Below are 23,244 nucleotides of genomic sequence, written 5' to 3'. Positions count from 1 at the left end.
TCAATATTATCTTTATGTACTGTGGCAAGTTTGAATCTTGAGCGAAAGCTTGGTTTGCATCTGTCGCCATGTTAAACTGTACTTGTGATAAAATAACCTTTATATGCTAGTATATATATCATGAAACAAGCTTGTGGATCTATTAAGATCTTTACAAATTAGTGTAGATTGTTATGTTTATAAATAAGTGTCTTAGTAATGCTGATCCCTTCCTGTATCATTATGATTAACCTCTCTGATTCAGCCGCAGTACATTGAAACTTGGAAGAAGTTATCAAATCTTCCTTTTGGTCAGTCAGTATGAATGTTGTTGTTGTGAGATAAACTGCATACGAGACGATGTATGTGGTATAAACTGGAACATAGACTTTTATTTATCAAAGCCCTCGCGGCCTCACTCCAAGGCCAGGGCCAGGAGTTGACTCAGATGCTCACAGCTCGATGGTCAAAAGCCAAGTCCTGAATCTGCGACGCTATGGTCGTTACAATAATGAAATTGTGAGATGAGCTTAGGTCATGCATAATTTGTAAGCGTCATAGAAATGAAACGAAGGAAACTAAACTTTAACTTGAATGACATCTCCAGACAATGCGGTATTAGTGTACATATTGTCTTGACACCCATGTGAATCATATTCATTTCTCTAACTTGGTGTTTGGCGACATGTATAAACAGCGTCACGTCTGATCCCAAACACGGTATAATTACAAATTCATGACAAAGTGATGGGGCATTCCCTAACTAGGCAGATAACAATCTGAATGTGTGCTGCTATATTAAAAGGGGCATCGAACATTGTGATATGCGATTTATTCAGTGTACTTTGGCACATATGATGTCTACAAAACACTGAACTGACAATGAAAATAATTACTACAAAATGTTCAAGAATTGACTACAGACTATAGTTCTTTTTTTAGTCTACTTTTAAGAGTTAACAACAAGCAAACTTCTGATAAATTCTTTTGGTATTCTTCTGGACTATGCTACTGTGCATGGTAGTGTAGTGATAATACTATGCATATATTCATCTGTTCATCTTCCATAAATAGACGACTGTATTTCAGAACACACTGTTCTCTAAAACGAACTCTGTTATCAGTAGTATCTTAACAGTAACACGGCATGGGTATAGGATCAGTACCCCTTACAGTAACACGGCATGGGTATAGGATCAGTACCCTTATAGTAACACGGCATGGGTATAGGATCAGTACCCCTTACAGTAACACGGCATGGGTATAGGATCAGTACCCTTACAGTAACACGGCAGGGGTATAGGATCAGTACCCCTTACAGTAACATGGCAGGGGTATAGGATCAGTACCCTTACAGTAACATGGCAGGGGTATAGGATCAGTACCCCTTACAGTACCACGGCAGGGGTATAGGATCAGTACCCTTACAGTACCACGGCATGGGTATAGGATCAGTACCCTTATAGTAACACGGCATGGGTATAGGATCAGTACCCCTTACAGTAACACGGCAGGGGTATAGGATCAGTACCCTTATAGTAACACGGCAGGGGTATAGGATCAGTACCCCTTACAGTAACATGGCAGCTGGTATAGGGTCACTGATGTCCAGATCCCATGGTAACGTAATAGATACACAATCATCCAATGATGTCACATCATGCCACCAAAATGGCGGTATGTATAGTAATTCACCAGGCTGTAAAATACAATGATATCTCTGTGCATCACACAATCTGGGAAATCTGTCACCGTAGTCTTCGTGTTTCAAATCTCTCAGATTGACTCGACTAGTATGGGCGCGTTCGGAGTAGCTAGGATATGGATACAGGTGTGACGTATCTTCTGGTGAAAATAAAATGAGTTCTTTACGACCAACAATCTCAGCCAATAAACCATGATTTCTGTCATAGTGTAAAGGTGTAACATTGCCCTCTGTACCGATCCATAACTGCATTGTGCTTTGTTTGCAAAACGGATAGTTTTGTCCTGTAACACCGATAGGTTCATTCTCAGGCCCATCACCGTGGGCAGACCCATTTCCATCATTATTTGCTCTCACTCCCGTATCCAACTTTCCATTCGTACATTCCAAAGATCCCACTTCCAAGCGTCTTGATTTGTGTGTTTCAACTGTAGGGATAGGACCAATCTCGGCACGGGAAACGGTATCGTCTGGTTGGTTTAACTTACTTGGAGGTGACGTGTACAAACTTCCAACTAACGTTTCCACTTGGCTTTGAAGAACTACATCCTTATATAACGTTGACGGCATTGAATGCGTTCTTAAATAAAACCTCTTCTTTGTTAGATTTTCTCCATTTTCCGAGTCAGGAGAACCCACTGTTCCGAAAACACGTTCGAAAAAGTCACTGGTTTCCATAGAAATAAGTTCTGTTACTTCTGGGTGATTAACGAAATGTTGGTTGTCGTGGGCGACAAAGACTTTTAGCCAATCATCTGCCATTTTCAGTGCGTTTTCAAGGTAAGCGGGAGTCCATGACAGCACTGGCAACCACGTCGAAATTAAATTAGTAAGAATGACTGGATGTTGATTCTTAAACTGGTCATCGAACAGAACAGATGTCATATCATTTCGTCTTGGTATTTCGATAGCTTTGCTGTCGAAAACAGTCTCCATCTTGAAGATTAAACTGTGCGAGAAAGTATATACACGTAACTTAGGCACATACAATGTCAAGTCCAGCAAATGTAGCAGTGTTACGATGTAGCAGTGGTAGTGGTAGAAAAAAAAACCGGATGTAGTTTGATGACCAAATGTATACGGAGCTTAGTTGCCGTCACAACCAGCTGAATGGCAATGACAGACGTACTGAGTAACGAGGAAACCCATTCACATTCCCGTTCTCAAATCCAAAGTTCTAAAACTTGTCGGCTGTTGGTTTGTGTTCCACGTTGAGCTCTCACTAGTATAGGTACGTACCAATACCAGAGTTGTGGATGTATGCACTGAAGTGAAGAAGCTCTAGACAACACAACAATAAAATCAACGGATCAATTCGTACAGATACCTGCTCGTAGCTAGTCGGGGTTATACAGATGTTGTAAAAACTCTTATTATCCTGTGCTGAATAAGACCATGGTAAATCAGGCGACAATTTGCTGTTTTCGAGCCGCGGCCGTGGTTCACATACTCCCGTATTATTACTTTCTCCAAAGCATGCTTCCGGGGTCAGTGACGGGGTCACTGGTCAGGTGACCAGAACACATGACCCAGTCACTGTTAATTCGTAGTGTTATTGCTGTCTGGAGCAGTAAGATGGGTGTCTGGAAACTGTTGGCTTTACTGCAGTGTGTTATTGGTTTCGTCTCCATAGTCTACGTAAATAAGGTAATTGTTATCGTAATAACGGTCCTGATATCGCAAAGCAACAGAGACGGCCGACGGCGATCGAGGGTCCATTCTGAGAGAGGTTACCTCAGGTCACGCGTCAACGCTAATGTTTGAAGCATTTGCTAGTCGCCTCAACAACTCCTATATTACAGTGCATAAATATTATCTATGCACTGTAAAGGACAAGTGATAAAACTGAGCATAGATTTCTAGAAAGCCATATAGGTGGTTGCTAGTCAACTCATTTGGATCAGAGTTTGGAACTTGGAAGACTATAGGGGGTAGTGGTACAACTGTAGAGTTTTAAAATATAGCTGATACAATTCAAGGATAGAGGTATAGAAATCGAGGCATCTGTCCAAAGGGACAGTGTCAGAATCAAGTCCTGACTTACTCAGTCGGCAAGAAGGATATTACTAGCTAGATAGATGGTATTACCTTTTTTTTAACAAATGATGATTTTCTAAGATTTCAAAGTGGCTACATAGATGAGGATTGAGTATTTATTTTGGATTACAGTATTAACTTATAAAACAGTTATTTTTATATTTTGGCTTCCTACTTGAAAAATCAATGTGAAACAACATATGCCAAGTCTGTGTTTGTAACTCAATAAATTGCAAACGATGTGTAAAATGTTTGTTGTTGTGCATACAATAGCAAACTAAGTTTTAAACATTTTATTTTTGCTTTTTGCAATATATTGAGTCACAAACACAGACTTTGTCCAAGTTGTTTCACATTGATTTTGCAAGTAGGAAGCCATGATAAAATTGTTTCATGAATTAAAAATCCAAAGTAAATACCCAATCCTCATCCATATGGCCACTTCAACATTGATATGAAACTGACATACATTTAAACTAAATTATAATGTAGATCCACATACCATGGCCATTGTCTAACTTCCTGTTTCTCTCCTCATATGATGTCGGTCACATGATCAAACTCATGACATCCTAACCTTAAGTATCCAGGATGTGGAGGTACACAACAGTCAATATCTGGTTACGGTGTTAGCATTTAACATTTAGGCAAAGAAAATTATGTAAATTTTTTTTTTTTAATTGGCATACGTTTTTTTACCATGCAGTGGGAGAATAATTGTTTTATTACTTGGATTTAGCTTTGTAAGTTTTGTCTTGTTCCATGCACGTACACATTTAGTTGTTGAAATATTTATAGCCTAAAATCCAACCTGGTCAACATATTACACAAGACTGGTACAAGCAAAATTATGATACAAATAGATGCAGCTTTTTTCATCTGAGTATTGGATGAACTAATACCCAATTACATCATAGATAGTGTTTAGTCTTTGTTCTATAGAATACACATTCACTTTTAAACGATCAGCATGTCTTTCCATCATTTCATGATGAAAATGTTACTTCAAATGTCATAGAGACAAACAAGTTTAAATATAGCAACATAAATGATGTTTCACACAATGTAGAAAAAATGATTGAAGAATGATTGTACCATAATATGATGTGTGTGTGTGTGTGTGTGTGTGTGTGTGTGTGTGTGTGTATACCCTGATATTTGGCTGTAAATTATGACTCCATAAAAAGTTAAATGTTTAACAAAAGTGTCAATTCTTTCTACAGTACATTTTCATAAAAACCATAGACACATCAATTGCCCTTTACATCCTACTTTAACAATACACATTAGTATAATACAGAAAAAAATTCTTTCCAGGGTAATTAAACTTTCCTTATTTTTCTTCAAGGTGACTGGAAGGTCATTCACCATTGACTACGAGAACAACTGTTTTTTGAAAGATGGTGAGCCATTTCGTTACATATCAGGCAGCATTCACTATGCTAGAATACCTCAGTACTATTGGCAAGATAGACTCAAGAAAATGTATACAGCTGGTTTGAATGCCATACAAATGTAAGTATGAAATGTACACAGCTGGTTTGAGTGCCATACAAATGTAAGTATGAAATGTACACAGCTGGTTTGAATGCCATACAAATGTAAGTATGCAATGTACACAGCTGGTTTGAATGCCATACAAATGTAAGTATGTAATGTACACAGCTGGTTTGAATGCCATACAAATGTAAGTATGAAATGTACACAACTGGTTTGAATGCCATACAAATGTAAGTATGAAATGTACACAGCTGGTTTGAATGCTGTACAAATGTAAGTATGAAATGTACACAGCTGGTTTGAATGCCATACAAATGTAAGATGAAATGTACATAGCTGGTTTGAATGCCATACAAATGTAAGTATGAAATGTACACAGCTGGTTTGAATGCCATACAAATGTAAGTATGAATGTATACAGCTGGTTTGAATGCCATGATACAAATGTAAGTATGAAATGTATACAGCTGGTTTGAATGCCATGATACAAATGTAAGTATGAAATGTACACAACTGGTTTGAATGCCATACAAATGTAAGTATGAAATGTACACAGCTGGTTTGAATGCCATACAAATGTAAGTATGAAATGTATACAGCTGGTTTGAATGCCATGATACAAATGTAAATATGAAATGTACACAGCTGGTTTGAATGCCATACAAATGTAAGTATGAAATGTACACAGCTGGTTTGAATGCTATACAAATGTAAGTATGAAATGTACACAGCTGGTTTGAATGCCATGATACAAATGTAAGTATGAAATGTACACAGCTGGTTTGAATGCTATACAAATGTAAGTATGAAATGTACACAGCTGGTTTGAATGCCATACAAATGTAAGATGAAATGTACATAGCTGGTTTGAATGCCATACAAATGTAAGATGAAATGTACACAGCATGTTTGAATGCCATACAAATGTAAGTATGAATGTACAAAGCTGGTTTGAATGCTGTACAAATGGAAGTATGAATGTACAAAGCTGGTTTGAATGCTGTACAAATGGAAGTATGAATGTACACATCTTGCTTAAATGCCATGTACAAATGTAAGATGAAATGTACACAGCTGATTTGAATGCCATACAAATGTAAGTAAGAAATGCATACAGCTGGTTTGAATGCCATACAAATGTAAGTATGAAATGTACACAACTGGTTTGAATGCCATACAAATGTAAGTATGAAATGTACACAGCTGGTTTGAATGCTATACAAATGTAAATATGAAATGTACACAGCTAGTTTGATACCCATACTAATTGATTATATGAAATGTACACAGCTGGTTTGAATGCCATACTAATTGATTATATGAAATGTGCACAGCTGATTTGAATGCCTTACAAATGTCAGTATGAAATGTACACAGCTGGTTTGAATGCCATACAAATGTAAGTATGAAATGTACACAGCTGGTTTGAATGCCATACAAATGTAAGTATGAAATGTATACAGCTGGTTTGAATGCCATGATACAAATGAAAGTATGAAATGTATACAGCTGGTTTGAATGCCATACAAATGTAAGTATGAAATGTACACAGCTGGTTTGAATGCCATACAAATGTAAATATGAAATGTACACAGCTGGTTTGAATGCTGTACAAATGTAAGTATGAAATGTATACAGCTGGTTTGAATGCCATATAAATGTAAGTATGTAATGTACACAGCTGGTTTGAATGCTGTACAAGTGGAAGTATGAAATGTACACAGCTGGTTTGAATGCCATATAAATGTAAGTATGTAATGTACACAGCTGGTTTGAATGCTGTACAAGTGGAAGTATGTAATGTACACAGCTGGTTTGAATGCTGTACAAGTGGAAGTATGAAATGTACACAGCTGGTTTGAATGCCATATAAATGTAAGTATGTAATGTACACAGCTGGTTTGAATGCTGTACAAGTGGAAGTATGAAATGTACACAGCTGGTTTGAATGCCATATAAATGTAAGTATGAAATGTACACAGCTGGTTTGAATGCCATGATACAAATGTAAGTATGAAATGTACACAGCTGGTTTGAATGCCATATAAATGTAAGTATGAAATGTACACAGCTGGTTTGAATGCCATGATACAAATGTAAGTATGAAATGTACACAACTGGTTTGAATGCTGTACAAGTGGAAGTATGAAATGTACACAGCTGGTTTGAATGCCATATAAATGTAAGTATGTAATGTACACAGCTGGTTTGAATGCTGTACAAGTGGAAGTATGAAATGTACACAGCTGGTTTGAATGCCATATAAATGTAAGTATGTAATGTACACAGCTGGTTTGAATGCTGTACAAGTGGAAGTATGAAATGTACACAGCTGGTTTGAATGCCATATAAATGTAAGTATGAAATGTACACAGCTGGTTTGAATGCCATGATACAAATGTAAGTATGAAATGTACACAGCTGGTTTGAATGCCATATAAATGTAAGTATGAAATGTACACAGCTGGTTTGAATGCCATGATACAAATGTAAGTATGAAATGTACACAGCTGGTTTGAATGCTGTACAAGTGGAAGTATGAAATGTACACAGCTGGTTTGAATGCCATATAAATGTAAGTATGTAATGTACACAGCTGGTTTGAATGCTGTACAAGTGGAAGTATGAAATGTATACAGCTGGTTTGAATGCCATATAAATGTAAGTATGTAATGTACACAGCTGGTTTGAATGCTGTACAAGTGGAAGTATGAAATGTACGCAGCTGGTTTGAATGCCATATAAATGTAAGTATGAAATGTACACAGCTGGTTTGAATGCTGTACAAGTGGAAGTATGTAATGTACACAGCTGGTTTGAATGCTGTACAAGTGGAAGTATGAAATGTATACAGCTGGTTTGAATGCCATATAAATGTAAGTATGAAATGTACACAGCTGGTTAGAATGCCATACAGTTTACACATCTTGTTTGCATGTATACTATAATGTATATTACTTTGTTATGGTATGAACCAATATGGCACAATTGCACTGTTTAGGAAAAGACATTAAGTTTGTAATTTTATGTAACACATATTCAGTTTTTTTTTATAGTAGACATACCTCATGATCACACTATAGATGTATGACTATACATTCTCACAAAACCAGAGCTTTGAATTTATGTATGGTGCTGTAAAAGAGGCTATGAATTACGATGATGTATGACTATTAAAACTCCTACCTGATGTAGTGGTCAGCTATTTATTCACTGTTATCTTCATGTTTTGTTTACAACGGTACTTTGTATTAGATGTAGAGGTCATGATCACTGCCACTAGACCTGACTGCATGGTTACAGGGCAGAGACCAAGATGCAAATGTGAACATATAAAACAAATGTCGATACAAGGTGAAAATGAATATAGTTCAGACTGAAGAAGCAGCCGACCAGTACACCAGATTTTATTTAGATTGGACTACAGTCCTTTAATAACTTAAGCCTCGCATATGCTTAGCTAGCTTTACATCCCTTAACTAGGTGTATTCTGACTAATGGCATAGGTAATGGTCCATATCATTGTATTGTAGAAAAAACAGTAGTAAGATTTACACGTCTTGTGAAAGAATGAATTTGAATGTATATCTATTATTAAATTACTACTCGCAACTACAGACTCGCGTGCTGAGTGATGGAATCGACCTACAGTCATAAATCGTTATTCAGTAAAATGCAGTCACTCAGAAATTATTTTGAATTAGTTCTTTGAATATGACTCAATATAACCTGAAGATTTATGTTGGCATTTTTCACATTAAATTATATTGCTTTATATGTAGAGCAGCAGTGAAACATTTCTTTTCAAACACAGTTGAAGCAAGTGTCATATTACAGCATGTAATATCCTTTTATGAGTCTAAATTACAATTTCTATGCTTCTGGAGATTATTGAGCAAGTATTGAATCATGTTATATCTTCAACTGCAAACTCTGACTATTGTATATTTTAAAAACCATCTACATTTATCAGATATATTAGACCTTAAGGAGATTTTCCATAAATCGGCTTCCCTATCCAGTTATCCAGTTTTATGAACAATAACTCTGATCACTGTATTGAAACGTGATTTTTAGACAAATGTGTTTCCGTTGATATATTACCATGGAAACCAGGCATAATCTGTCTTTCCAAATCCAATACTTGTCTACTATACTGATTGAATTTGCTAAAACTCTGTATGTATTCTTTGACCTGTTACTATATCCGATAGATAAATGAAACTAATTTACATACACCCGTTCTCTTCCTGCGTTCAACGATTAGATCCAAGTAGGCGTATTATAACAAATCCATGTAGGACATAATTCAATTAGATATGTGAACTCTACTGTAAAGCAAAATAACAAGCCTTTAGTCTGTATTTAGTTCGTGAGGAAATCACATAAGGTAATGAGTTAGAAGACATTTTGGTAATTTGTAGGTGCAAACATTCACTGTTTAACCCTTTATAGAGTCAAGGATAAAAACGAAATTTAAGCGCACGATGTCTGTTTAAGGTTTTCGTCAGTTATAGAATATAAATGTTTTAACTACAAACAAGCCAAGTTGTAAGCATTCAGACAGAAAATACAGGTCACAAGTAAATATTTTAACTGCGCGCAAGCCAAGTTGTAAGCATTCAGACAGAAAATACAGGTCACAAGTAAATGTTTTAACTGCGCACAAGCCAAGTTGTAAGCATTCAGACAGAAAATACAGGTCACAAGTAAATGTTTTAACTGCGCACAAGCCAAGTTGTAAGCATTCAGACAGAAAATACAGGTCATAAGTAAATGTTTTATCTACACTGATGCAAGGCATGTTGTAAGCATTCAGACAGAAAATACAGGAATATTGTGTGGTCATAAGTAAATGTTTTAATTATATGCAAGCCAAATTGTAAGCATTCAAACAAAATACAGGATTTATCTAGTGGCCTTCCATAAATATTTAAACTATACACAAGGCAAGTTATAGACATTTAAACAAAAAATACAAGAATTGATTTATTTTGTGTTCGGAAGTAAATATTTGAATTACATCATCATGCAAGCCAAGTTGTACACATTAAGCAGAAAATACAGGATTTGTTTTGTGGCTGTAAGTAACTGTTTTAATTACACATAAGCCAAGTTGTAAGCATTCAAAGAGAAAATGCAAGATTTATTTTGTGGTCATTTACATCCCCTGGGTCGTGACAGCAAGCATATGTCTCTGTGATTGGTTCTTTTGTGTATGAGCCAAAACCATCAAAATCATATTTAGTTCCATCCCCAGTTGGTTGTTCACAAATTACATTATGTTCAGCTACAGTGGTTACTATTATTCCTCAATATTTTGCTTCAACATTCAACTAGAAAATACTTGCACCATAACAATTTTGTCACTATCAGTAAAAGGCCATGTCCTCTCTTAAACTCTGAATGAAGACAGATAAGGAGCAATAACACGCGTCATTTCAAAGCATGTAGTATATCGATATGATGGTCAGAACTATCAATATCAAAGTATACAATGTCCATGGCAATCAAACAAGGTAGCAACAAACACAAAGGTACACATATAAAGCTATACATAGCACAAAGTGTAATTACCATGGCAACCAGATAAATCACAAATAATGTCAAGGCTGTAAATATTACTTTACAGTTACCAAAGCAACTAGACAAATCACCAGTAGTCAGTGTTGAAAATAACAAAGTATGCTATTACCATGGCAACAAGATAATGCTATGACTTGTTTACCTTCAAATATCAAAGTACAGTTCACTGTAAATGTCAAAGTATACACATTGGTTCAGTAGTTACTATGGCAACCAGATAAATCTACATCATAGTTATGACTATTATCTAAGTATACAATTACCAGACTGAGTGAGTACAAATAGATAAAACTACTATGATGTATCTTCTGTACATCAAGTTATTTATTTTTCGTGATTGGAGCAAACTAATTTGTGATGTCAAAGAAAGATGAGATGTTTCAATTGTTTTTATGATAGTTGGTTTGACTGCTTGAGGGGTAAGGAGGAGAGAGTTTAGTATGAGGGAGGGGAGGGGGAGGGGGAGTGGTTGAAGTAAGCATACTGAGCTGATTGATATTCTGTTCGAGCAGTTACTATACTAAATTGTACTTTTAAGGAAATCACTTTACACTGATAAAATCACATACTGTTGTGAGTGAATTTCATTTCCACTCATTTGGAAAGCAATGTATCGTAAGCAGAGGTGTCTTCATCAGAATTGTTATTCATTGGAACGTTAATTCAGTTTAAATTTTAAGTAGCCATGGAGTTAAATTGTAAAAGTCTAGTAACACATTTGGTGAGAAATTCAATTCCAATGTTGTAAAGCAACACAAAGTAACAACACGACCATGTTTATTAGATATAAATAAACCATAGAAGTAAAGCAACAAAGTAACAACACGGTGACCATGTTTATTAGATATAAATAAACCATGGAAGTAAAGCAACAAAGTAACAACACGGTGGCCATGTTTATTAGATATAAATAAACCATAGAAGTAAAGCAACAAAGTAACAACACGATGACCATGTTTATTAGATATAAATAAATCATGGAAGTAAAGCAACAAAGTAACAACACGATGACCATGTTTATTAGATGTAAATAAACCATAGAAGTAAAGCAACAAAGTAACAACACGATGACCATGTTTATTAGATATAAATAAACCATAGAAGTAAAGCAACAAAGTAACAACACGATGACCATGTTTATTAGATATGAATAAACCATAGAAGTAAAGCAACAAAGTAACAACACGATGACCATGTTTATTAGATATAAATAAATCATGGAAGTAAAGCAACAAAGTAACAACACGATGACCATGTTTATTAGATATAAATAAACCATAGAAGTAAAGCAACAAAGTAACAACACGATGACCATGTTTATTAGATATAAATAAACCATAGAAGTAAAGCAACAAAGTAACAACACGATGACCATGTTTATTAGATATAAATAAACCATAGAAGTAAAGCAACAAAGTAACAACACGATGACCATGTTTATTAGATATAAATAAACCATAGAAGTAAAGCAACAAAGTAACAACACGATGACCATGTTTATTAGATATAAATAAACCATAGAAGTAAAGCAACAAAGTAACAACACATAATGTAATATGTAGAAATTACATAAAACTAATGTAAATATAATGACACTGTTGATTCAGTGTACATAATATTGATTATTTGTACTTCCTCCCCCCCCCCCCTCCCCCCCATCCCAAGACTGACCCTTGGCAAGAAAATGGTGATAATATGGATAACATGAAAAGTAATTTCTTGAGAGCATACTTTATTGGTCTTGTGACCATCTTGATACCATTTTAAATTCACAGATTGTGAGTTGTTTGGAGTTGTGATTTTCATTACATCAGGAGAGTACTTATAAACTGTCTTGTATTTTTATACCATAGATATGTACCTTGGAACATTCATGAACCCAAGCCAGGACAGTTTAATTTTAAAGATGAAGCTAACTTGCCATCATTTCTACAAACTGCTAATGACACAGGACTGGTAGTCATTGCAAGGATTGGGCCATATATAGATGCAGAATGGGATATGGTGAGTGTTATTTTATGATCAAATTCTGCAGAATTGTACAATATTAAGCTACAGTTTTTTGTGTGTTCTTCCTCAAGTTAATTTATTAACCATTGGACAAGTTTGACACATTTATGACATATAAACTATACAGTTGCGCTACATTGGACTATTTTTAACTATTGAACAAGTTGCCACATAAACTCATAAATAAGTTCTTTTTTTTTAAATTACACATTATGTTGTTTCTAGGTATGATTACATAATAATAATTTGGAGTGTTTTTACCCAAATTTTTCCTTGTTCAACCAGTAGACATAGACATACGTTGTTAACATCACAAGGGAAGAGTAATGGTGTTTGTGAATAGTTAGACTACCGGTATATATTTTAAATACCTCAGTATACAAACAATGTAGACACATTGTTGTCATGGTGTACAATGACAAGGGTATAAATCCTGCATTTGTTGTATAAATGTGTTCTTGCTAGACATGTGTGTCTGTTTGTCTGTCTGTCTGTCTGTCTGTCTGTCTGTCTGTCTGTCTGTCTGTCTGTGTGTGCGTGTGCGTTTGCATGTGCATGTATGTGTGTGGAATAATCAATATTGTTACATTGCTATGTTGTTTTATCATCCATGCATTTCCGTATGCCACTGATGATCTCGCTATGTTTTGGTCAGATGCTAAGCATTCAGAAATCAGAAAAGGAAATAGACTCTATGAGATACAAAAAAACTATCCAAGTAGTCTAATAATGTAATCATTAAATGACTTAGCATGCTCTACTATTCCCGTGTCATGGCTTTGACAAAATATTAATTGAAAAGATTCAAATCTGAGCAATTGACATCATTGAATTCTCTTACCCAAAGGGTGGTTTACCTTCATGGTTGCTAAGAAACAAACCCAATATCAGAATGAGAACATCTGATCCAGATTATCTTAATCCAGTTTTAAAGTGGATGGACGTGTTACTTGAAGTAATCAAACCATATCTCTATATTAATGGTGGACCTGTTATATCTATCCAAGTAAGTAACAATATCTCTATCAATATATCACATTATCAAACATGTAGGCGATAAGTTGTTTTTTTCTCTGGCAGTACTTATGGGTGGTGATTAAATGATTATTTAATTGTATTATAAAACTTACATCTAATTTGCATATTATTGACATTCCCAGGTGGAGAATGAATATGGTAGCTATGGTGCCTGTGATTATGATTATCTTCGACAATTGAGAAACAAAGTGATTGACCATGTGGGTAACGATGTTGTCTTGTTCACCGTGGATGGAGATCGTGATAGTGACATGAAATGTGGAACTATACAGAATTTATTCACTACTGTAGACTTTGGAATAAGTAAGCATGCTTCGATTTTCAGTCAGATTAGTAACCAAGTTTGATGGCTTTGTTGTTTGTTTTTCTGTTAGATTCTAGTTTTCAGATATTGTAAATGAGAAAAATGAAAAAAAGTTTATTCTGTCGTTGTATGGTAACTTTGTATTATATATCTGATAATTAAAAGGTGTTCATGACATGATTGATAACTTTGTAGAATGGCCAAACACACAGATTTGTGCACAACCTTTTTTTACTTTTGGACTGTGAGTTAGTTGAACAATATCAGTTCTTACCGGTAATACTATTGGTCAAGTAGTATGACATAACTCCATGACATGTGACTACAAGTGTGGCGTACTCAGATCAATTGCACGAGTGCTTACAGCATTCTCTGCAGTCGTACTTTCACGAGTGTAGTGAGAGTAAGTGCAGCAGAAAACACTGCAAGCATGAGTACAAATATACTAAGTATACCCACGCCAGTATGATTATCAAAACTGACTGTTTCATAGTTTCTACAGGCATTTTCATACAAAGCATCTGATTATATCACACTCTAAGTTTACCCTATAATTATCCCAGTTTCAAATAACTATTTTATAAGCCAAACAAGTATCATATAACCATTTATGAATCTGGGTCATAGAAAGGTAAAAACCTAAGAAGAAAATTGTAAGAAATGTTTGATTTATCTGCGTCTCATTTTCAGATGAAAATGTACAGAAGGCATTTGATTTACTTAGAAAATATCAACCAAATGGTCCACTGGTAAGTTATCATCAAATTCAAAGACAAAATTATTGCATTTATTAATTTTTCAAGAAAAATAGTCCCAATATAATACTAGATTAAGAGTGTATAGTCTGCTGGAGTGGAGAAAGCTGTTACATCCGATGTATTATATCTATCTTACCCAACTAATCTGTAGACAAAGCTCTCATCCATTGAACAACAAATTATCGTGTGCACTCATACAGGTGGTAAAATATTCTCCAAAGACAATATGATAACAGAGTTATTTCGAAATGTTTTGCTGGTGGTGGCTCAATCACTCTTGGTAGGTCACAGAAACTTCTGTTTTGGAGTTATAATCGATCACATTCACAATAGTGTGTGCCATGGCATGTGATCCACAGAAAGAACTTTCAGAAGACTGAATTAATCGTATTACCGTCGTCACAATATTGCACAAGACTATTTCCTTTTGAAACACTGAATACAACTAACATATCTCTACATATGATAAGGTATGCGTTTTTTTTAGGACAGGAACTTATAAGTTCTTTCACTAGATCACGTGCTGCATGCCGCTGCAAGTGCTATTGTGAACATAATCAATTACAACTGCAAAACAGAAGTGGCTGCAGCCTTACCTAATGTGAGCGCACAGCAGGTGGCATAACATTTCGAAATAGTGCTATTAATAGTCAGCAAAATAAACTTACCAATTGCTATGGTAACTGAATTGTATGGTAGACCCAACTTCTCCATAATGGTCTCAGAAGTGTCCAAATTTACGTATTAATATTTTGTCTCTTTGTCTGCTAGGTGAATACAGAGTTTTATACAGGGTGGTTGGATCACTGGGGGGAAGTTCACCATACTGTAAACTCACAACTGATTGTCAAATCTTTGGATGAAATGTTGGCAATGAATGCATCAGTTAATATGTAAGTGATGATGTCGATAGTTTTGATATGGCAGCAAATATTATGAACACTGTGTGCTTTTAAAGGTTTGAAGCCCCTAACATTATGTATTTCCCAGAATGCCGTGCTTCAGTGTACAGTAGGCTGGCTGACTATTAAAGACAGACTTATCAATTTTCATAGCTTGGTTTTTTAGAGAAGTCCATTTGAAAGATGACAAGACTATGGAATAATGATTGAGTTTTGCGTTACAGGTACATGTTTGAAGGTGGTTCATCATTTGGATTCTGGGCTGGTGGTGATTTCATCCAAACAAAAAACCAGTACAGACCACAGATAACAAGTTATGATTATGATGCACCTTTGAGTGAAGCTGGGGACGTAACAGATAAATATATGACAATACGACAATTAATTAGTAAGGTGAGTGTACATTACAACTTAGAAATTTACAATTAGTTATTTGTAAAAACAAAAATCAGGGGTACATTATGCAAATTTTTAAAATAGCGGTTAAAATGACCATGTTAGAATCTAATATGGTTGCTAAAGTATAATGTTATTAAACTCTAAGGGAAAAGAAAAGATTGTCAATTTCACTGAAATGAGATGGTGATACCCTCATCATTCCCCCCCCCCCCCCCCAAATTTCTTTTTATTATTTCGAACAGGAACAACCTTTCATACTGCAAAGTTTGGGGTGATTTAAGCTTTTCTGAATATCAAGCAAATTGGTCAAAGAGACACATTCTGCCTAAAGTTGAATAAAACAAATTTGAAATAAGTTTGGATGTTGTAATAGAAACATGTCCATGTATGGTTTGCTGTAGTCAATCTGTAAGTGAACTATACACAGAACATAGGGTAGATAATAGGGAATAGAAACTGAAAAGTCTTGTAAATCTGATAAATAATCAGATTTAGAGTCAGAAATTGATGGGATTACAGAAGTAGTAGATAGCGATTAGACAGAATAAGTAGTCTGCTACTGTAATACCTATAAATGTACATCGTCATGATACATGTGATAGTATTGAATATTACATGTACCACCTCAGTTTATCCAAGGATCAAGACAAAATGCAGTGGACTAATATTGCAATCATGCTACTCAGTTTGATTAATAATAGTAGTTAGTATCCTGAGAGAGTCATGTTTTCTGTCTTTACACCCATGTTCACAAAATTAATCCTAAGATTAAAGATAATCCTGGTCAAAAAAAATGCTTTTGTGATTAAATCATGAATCATACCGTTAACTCTATGCCAAAATTACAAAAATCAAAGATTGAATACCATCAATCACTTGATTCTCAGGATTTCCAGGCTACTTACCTTGTAAAGTTTCATAAATTTCATTTTGAGAACAATATAATTAAAATTTTAACAGTTGTAAAATCCACCATGAAAAATGACAGGGATATGGTTGCTATGACAACTGCTTTGATGCAGCAGAGAGCCTAACGTGTGGTTATTTGGTCAGTCTAAAATATTAATGAAGCTATACAATATTTAACTGAATGTGTCAGCATTAGGTACAGTGCTGTGGAACGGTCTCTCTCTTCATGATGTCTTTGTATGGATATAAGTTACAGTGAAAAATCATCAGATTACAGAATAGTGTACATATCGTGAGGAACTTTTGAAGTCATTGACATCCCCTACAAGTAGAACACTTACAGTACACTGTGTTGTGTTAATAACAACATGTGTACTAAACGATACAGCACAGAGTACAATATTTCTTATGTTATTATTTTTTTTTTAAATCTATCATGAACTTTGTATTTGCAATGTCAATCAATGGAAGTGTTATTCCATTTTCAGTACAGACAACTACCACCAGACCCTATCTCACCACATAAAGTGATGATTTTATCTCCTTTCATTTTCAGTATAGACAACTACCACCAGACCCAATCTCACCACATAAAGTGATGATTTTATCTCCTTTCATTTTCAGTACAGACAACTACTACCAGACCCTATCTCACCACATAAAGTGATGATTTTATCTCCTTTCATTTTCAGTACAGACAACTACCACCAGACCCTATACCACCACATAAAGTGATGATTTTATCTCCTTTCATTTACAGTACAGACAACTACCACCAGACCCTATACCACCACATAAAGTGATGATTTTATCTCCTTTCATTTTCAGTACAGACAACTACCACCAGACCCTATCTCACCACATAAAGTGATGATTTTGTCTCCTTTCATTTTCAGTACAGACAAATACCACCAGACCCTATACCACCACATAAAGTGATGATTTTATCTCCTTTCATTTTCAGTTCAGACAACTACCACCAGACCCTATCCCTCCACATAAAGTGATGATTTTATCTCCTTTCATTTTCAGTACAGACAACTACCACCAGACTCTATACCACCACATAAAGTGATGATTTTATCTCCTTTCATTTTCAGTACAGACAACTACCACCAGACCCTATACCACCACATAAAGTGATGATTTTATCTCCTTTCATTTTCAGTACAGACAACTACCACCAGACCCTATCTCACCACATAAAGTGATGATTTTATCTCCTTTCATTTTCAGTATAGACAACTACCACCAGACCCTATCTCACCTCATAAAGTGATGATTTTATCTCTTTTCATTTTCAGTACAGACAACTACCACCAGACCCTAGCCCACCACATAAAGTGATGATTTTATCTCCTTTCATTTTCAGTATAGACAACTACCACCAGACCCAATCTCACCACATAAAGTGATGATTTTATCTCCTTTCATTTTCAGTACAGACAACTACCACCAGACCCTATCTCACCACATAAAGTGATGATTTTATCTCTTTTCATTTTCAGTACATACAACTACCACCAGACCCAATCTCACCACATAAAGTGATGATTTTATCTCCTTTCATTTTCAGTACAGACAACTACCACCAGACCCTATCTCACCACATAAAGTGATGATTTTATCTCTTTTCATTTTCAGTACATACAACTACCACCAGACCCAATCTCACCACATAAAGTGATGATTTTATCTCCTTTCATTTACAGTACAGACAACTACCACCAGACCCTATACCACCACCTACACCAAAATCAGCCTATGGTCAGATCACAATGTCTAAAATGTCATCATTTTATGATGAACTAGACACAATGGCACCGTATGGACCAATCAAGGCAACCTACCCAATCACTATGGAAGATATGCAACAGGTATGTACCATATACAATCAAATGACATCATATGATACATGCCTCAATATATATAATAATTTTTATTTCATATTAAATGTACCTCATTTGAAGGTAATGGAAATGGTACTTGACATATTTTTGTTGAAGAGAAGAGAGTAACCTTGTAGGGTTGTATATCTTCAGACAATACATGAAATGAAAAATACTACTGGCCTTGTGTTTTGTAGCACAAGTGATTCTACTTGAATTAATAAATTCCATGTTATCATTTGGAAGATTATTATTGTCATGGTTACCAAGGACTTGACTCAATTTTTGAAATACACAAAATCCTAGCTATTATAAATGTTGTCAAAATCATGTCATAGTGTGAACCATATGATAATCTTCAACAATATGTTATTTGTTATAAAAACTAGATAAACTACAAAGTGATGGCACTGCATAAAAGTGGGTCTTGAGGGATGTATAGTTATTAAGTTGTGATTTTAATAAAATCCATTCTGTATTAGATAATTTAGTAGTTCAAAAGTGAAATCTGTGCGTCCGTTACCGTATTGGCTGTTGTTATACCTGACAGAAAGGAAACATGTTGCTTGGCATTGATGGCAACACTTCCTATCCTGCAGTGACTTTATTTGTAATCTCCTATTACCCACACTATGACAGGATATCCTGTGGTTCAGAGGTTAAATCTTTGGCTGTCAATATATTTGTCTATTTTCAGAATTATGGTTTTATGTTGTACAGAACTACATTACCAACAAATAGCAGTGACTCTGTACTTAGTGTCCCTGGTATTAGAGATAGGGGATATGTACTCATCAACCAGGTAGGTTAACCCCCACCCCACCCATCACCACCCTGGGCACCCCCACCCCACCCCACCCCAATCAACCAAGGGGATATGTACTCATCAACCAGTGAAGAGATTTCAAAGTTAAATTGGTTTAATTAATGTTCAGCTATATTATAGCAAGGAAGTATTACTTATAATGATTGTTAGATTTGTAAAATTGTTGTGAATGTTTAATAGCTGTATACACTTTCAGACTTCACAACATCTTAATTCTATCAAGCAATATAAATCTTGACTTTTTTTTTCACTTGCAATTTTTTTCATAATTTCATCTTCTCCCTCAGCAACCAGTTGGAATAATATCAAGGAAAACCAATAATGATCCAAGTGTGACAACCTCACTTAATATCACAGCTAAGGAAGGGGATGTTTTAGATATCTTGGTGGAAAATCAAGGCCGTATTAGTGCACAGGTATTGAATGACACCAAGGTGAGTTGATGGTAGAGCCGATACCACCATCATTATGGTGTCTGTATTACTGCTAAATGAAATGTCTGTACATTTTGTATTACTAATATACCTATTATTTTTCTGATAAACTATTTACATTAGAATATGGAAAGTATTATTATAGTAATTTACAACTGTTCCTTTCAGGGAATTGTTGGTAATGTCACCATTGAGGGCGCTATACTACTATCCTGGAGTATTTATTCATTGGACTTGGATGCTGTCATTAACCCTAGTTACATCATCAACAAGAAAATCAACTTGAAGTACAAATCCAAGAAAACAGCAACTTTACAGACACCTTCATTTTATACTGGCACACTTAGTGTTGATACAGTACAAGACACTTTTCTTAACACTAAAGGATGGACAAAGGTAAGGGTCATATCAGGTCACACACTTAGTGTTGATACAGTACAGGACACTTTTCTTAACCCTAAAGGATGGACAAAGGTAGGGGTCATATCAGGTCACACACTTAGTGTTGATACAGTACAGGACACTTTTCTTAACCCTAAAGGATGGACAAAGGTAAGGGTCATATCAGGTCACATACTTAGTGTTGATACAGTACAGGACACTTTTCTTAACCCTAAAGGATGGACAAAGGTAAGGGTCATATCAGGTCACACACTTAGTGTTGATACAGTACAGGACACTTTTCTTAACCCTAAAGGATGGACAAAGGTAAGGGTCATATCAGGTCACACACTTAGTGTTGATACAGTACAGGACATTTTTCTTAACCCTAAAGGATGGACAAAGGTAAGGGTCATATCAGGTCACACACTTAGTGTTGATACAGTAAAGGACACCTTTCCTTATAACACTATAGGATGGACAAAGGTAGGGGTCATATCAGGTCACACACTTAGTGTTGATACAGTACAAGACACTTTTCTTAACACTAAAGGATGGACAAAGGTAGGGGTCATATCAGGTCACACACTTAGTGTTGATACAGTAAAGGACACCTTTCCTTATAACACTATAGGATGGACAAAGGTAGGGGTCACATAAGGTCATTATTAATTTCTGAAAAGTCACTTAATGTGCTACAATGTTATCATTGTTACATAGTGTTCCAACAACTGAATTTTTATCTGTTTCACTTTCTTTTACACTAGGGTCAGGCATACATAAATGGTTTTAATTTGGGTCGTTACTGGCCAGTAGTTGGACCACAGTTAACTCTCTATGTACCAGCCAGTGTACTTACAACAGGAGATAATACCCTGACTGTCTTTGAACTGGAAAATGCACCATGCAATGATGATGGAAACCATGGTAACCGTCTATGGGATAATGACTGTCAATTTCAATTCATAGACAGAGCTATAATAAATTCCACAATAACAGTGATGGACGACAACTATTGGATAAAGTGATCATGTATGAAGCGTATGATTGTAAATATCAACATGGAACAGGAAGTAAAAGTCAGTTCAGATTTAAGTACCCAAATTGTGATATCATGAGCCTATGTATGTATGTATGTATGTGTGTGTGTGTGTGTGTGTGTGTGTGTGTGTGTGTATGTATGTATGTATGTATGTATGTATGTATGTATGTATGTATGTATGTATGTATGTATGTATATGTACATATGTATGTTGAATTGGGTCAGATGGGCTGGCAGCAATATTTTTTATTTTGCCCTTTGAACAATGAAGTAAACTCTCCAAATATTTGGCTGAATAAACTCCAAAAACATTCAAACCTGAACATTAATAATTATAATATAGATGTGTATGCATCCTCATCAGCCTCCTCTCTCCAGACTGATGTATGAGGGCGACCCGCGTCAAGTCATACCGTACAGACTAGAGATAAAGTGGCAGGAGGGATACGAAAATAAATAAAAAAACACCATCTCAAGATTGACACATATTTATTGTCTTTTTATCTTCTATAAAATATGTATTGTACAAATTTTAAATGACATGAGATTTCAAAATTAGGAGTATAAAGCAATATTAATAGTATAATACAAGTCTTCTACATTTCAAGACATAGTCCCCAACACACTACATTGGTAATATTCTCCAATGCAGGCAATGGAGAGATATTTTATATTAGCTTTCTGTTATTCTGAGCCATGTTTTTTTTTTAAATCAAGTATAGAATAAATTACACTATTATAGGAATGCAAAAACACAAGATATACACAAGTATAAATGTATATTTCTTTCAAAATCAGTGTGATGAAGTGTCAGATTCATTCTAATATAAATTGTCAGAAACAGCATGTACAAAACTTGTATGTTATATAATATATTTTAAAAATGGAACATTTTAATGTATGACATTATAAAATATGACTAACTATATATATTAGTAATACAGAGTCATGAGATTAAAGTGGGCGTATTCTATAGATTTCAAGTTCGGTACCAAGACAAAGGTGTTCAAAGAGCCTCAACAACAAATATATATTAGAATAATTAAAGTTTTGTATATTAAAACAGCCTTCCTTGACAGTATGCTTCCAATGCATGGGTAGGTTCATGATAAGTTTGGTACCAGAACAAAGTGTTCAAAGAGCCTCAACAACTTAAATATATTGGAATAATTAAAAGTTTTGTATACTAAAACAGCCTTCCTTGACAGTATGCTCCCAATACATGGGTAGGTTCATGATAAAAATGAAGTGGTATATTTTGGATGAAATCAAGACTAATGCTTTAATGATAACTAATTTGAGTAAACTGTCACTAAGAATAAGAAATACTTAGAGGCTAAATTCATAGGAACTATGATTTGTAGAGATCATTCCCAAGTAATTACCATCATTCAGCCAAAGGAAAAACATGACAAAGAATGCCATTTCCCTGTGAATTATACACTACGATCCAAAATTTGGGGGAAAATACAAACAGAGATTCAATGTATGAAATCTTTTTTTAAAAAGTTTACAGAAATAGAGGGGACCAAAAATGGAGGATGG

At 35.1% G+C, this 23,244-nt stretch overlaps 2 protein-coding genes across 2 annotated transcripts; one reads left to right on the top strand and one right to left on the bottom strand.

The window, feature by feature from the left end:
• Positions 1-1,549: 1,549 nt before the first annotated feature.
• LOC144434274 (uncharacterized) lies at positions 1,550-2,620 on the bottom strand. The gene has a single exon (XM_078122727.1). The coding sequence runs from the start codon at positions 2,618-2,620 to the stop codon at positions 1,550-1,552; it is 1,071 nt and encodes a 356-aa protein (XP_077978853.1).
• A 620-nt stretch (positions 2,621-3,240) lies between these two features.
• LOC144434039 (beta-galactosidase-like) lies at positions 3,241-21,752 on the top strand. The gene is made up of 13 exons (XM_078122484.1): positions 3,241-3,331; positions 5,070-5,236; positions 12,661-12,811; positions 13,665-13,823; positions 13,978-14,158; positions 14,850-14,908; positions 15,689-15,810; positions 16,044-16,212; positions 18,840-19,004; positions 19,714-19,818; positions 20,130-20,276; positions 20,445-20,672; positions 21,425-21,752. The coding sequence occupies exons 1-13, from the start codon at positions 3,260-3,262 to the stop codon at positions 21,683-21,685; spliced, it is 1,986 nt and encodes a 661-aa protein (XP_077978610.1). The 5' UTR covers positions 3,241-3,259; the 3' UTR covers positions 21,686-21,752.
• Positions 21,753-23,244: the final 1,492 nt, after the last annotated feature.

Source organism: Glandiceps talaboti, chromosome 4 (assembly GCF_964340395.1).
Source record: "Glandiceps talaboti chromosome 4, keGlaTala1.1, whole genome shotgun sequence".
Lineage (NCBI taxonomy): Eukaryota > Metazoa > Hemichordata > Enteropneusta > Spengelidae > Glandiceps > Glandiceps talaboti.
This window is presented reverse-complemented; position numbering and strand designations above follow the sequence as displayed.

Coding starts and splice junctions, on each gene's coding strand:
- LOC144434274 (XM_078122727.1), bottom strand. CDS start 2,620: ATGGAGACTGTTTTCGACAGCAAAGCTATCGAAATACCAAGACGAAAT.
- LOC144434039 (XM_078122484.1), top strand. CDS start 3,260: ATGGGTGTCTGGAAACTGTTGGCTTTACTGCAGTGTGTTATTGGTTTC. Junction 12,812..13,664: donor TAGATGCAGAATGGGATATG/GTGAGTGTTATT, acceptor TCTTACCCAAAG/GGTGGTTTACCTTCATGGTT. Junction 16,213..18,839: donor TACGACAATTAATTAGTAAG/GTGAGTGTACAT, acceptor TTTCATTTACAG/TACAGACAACTACCACCAGA.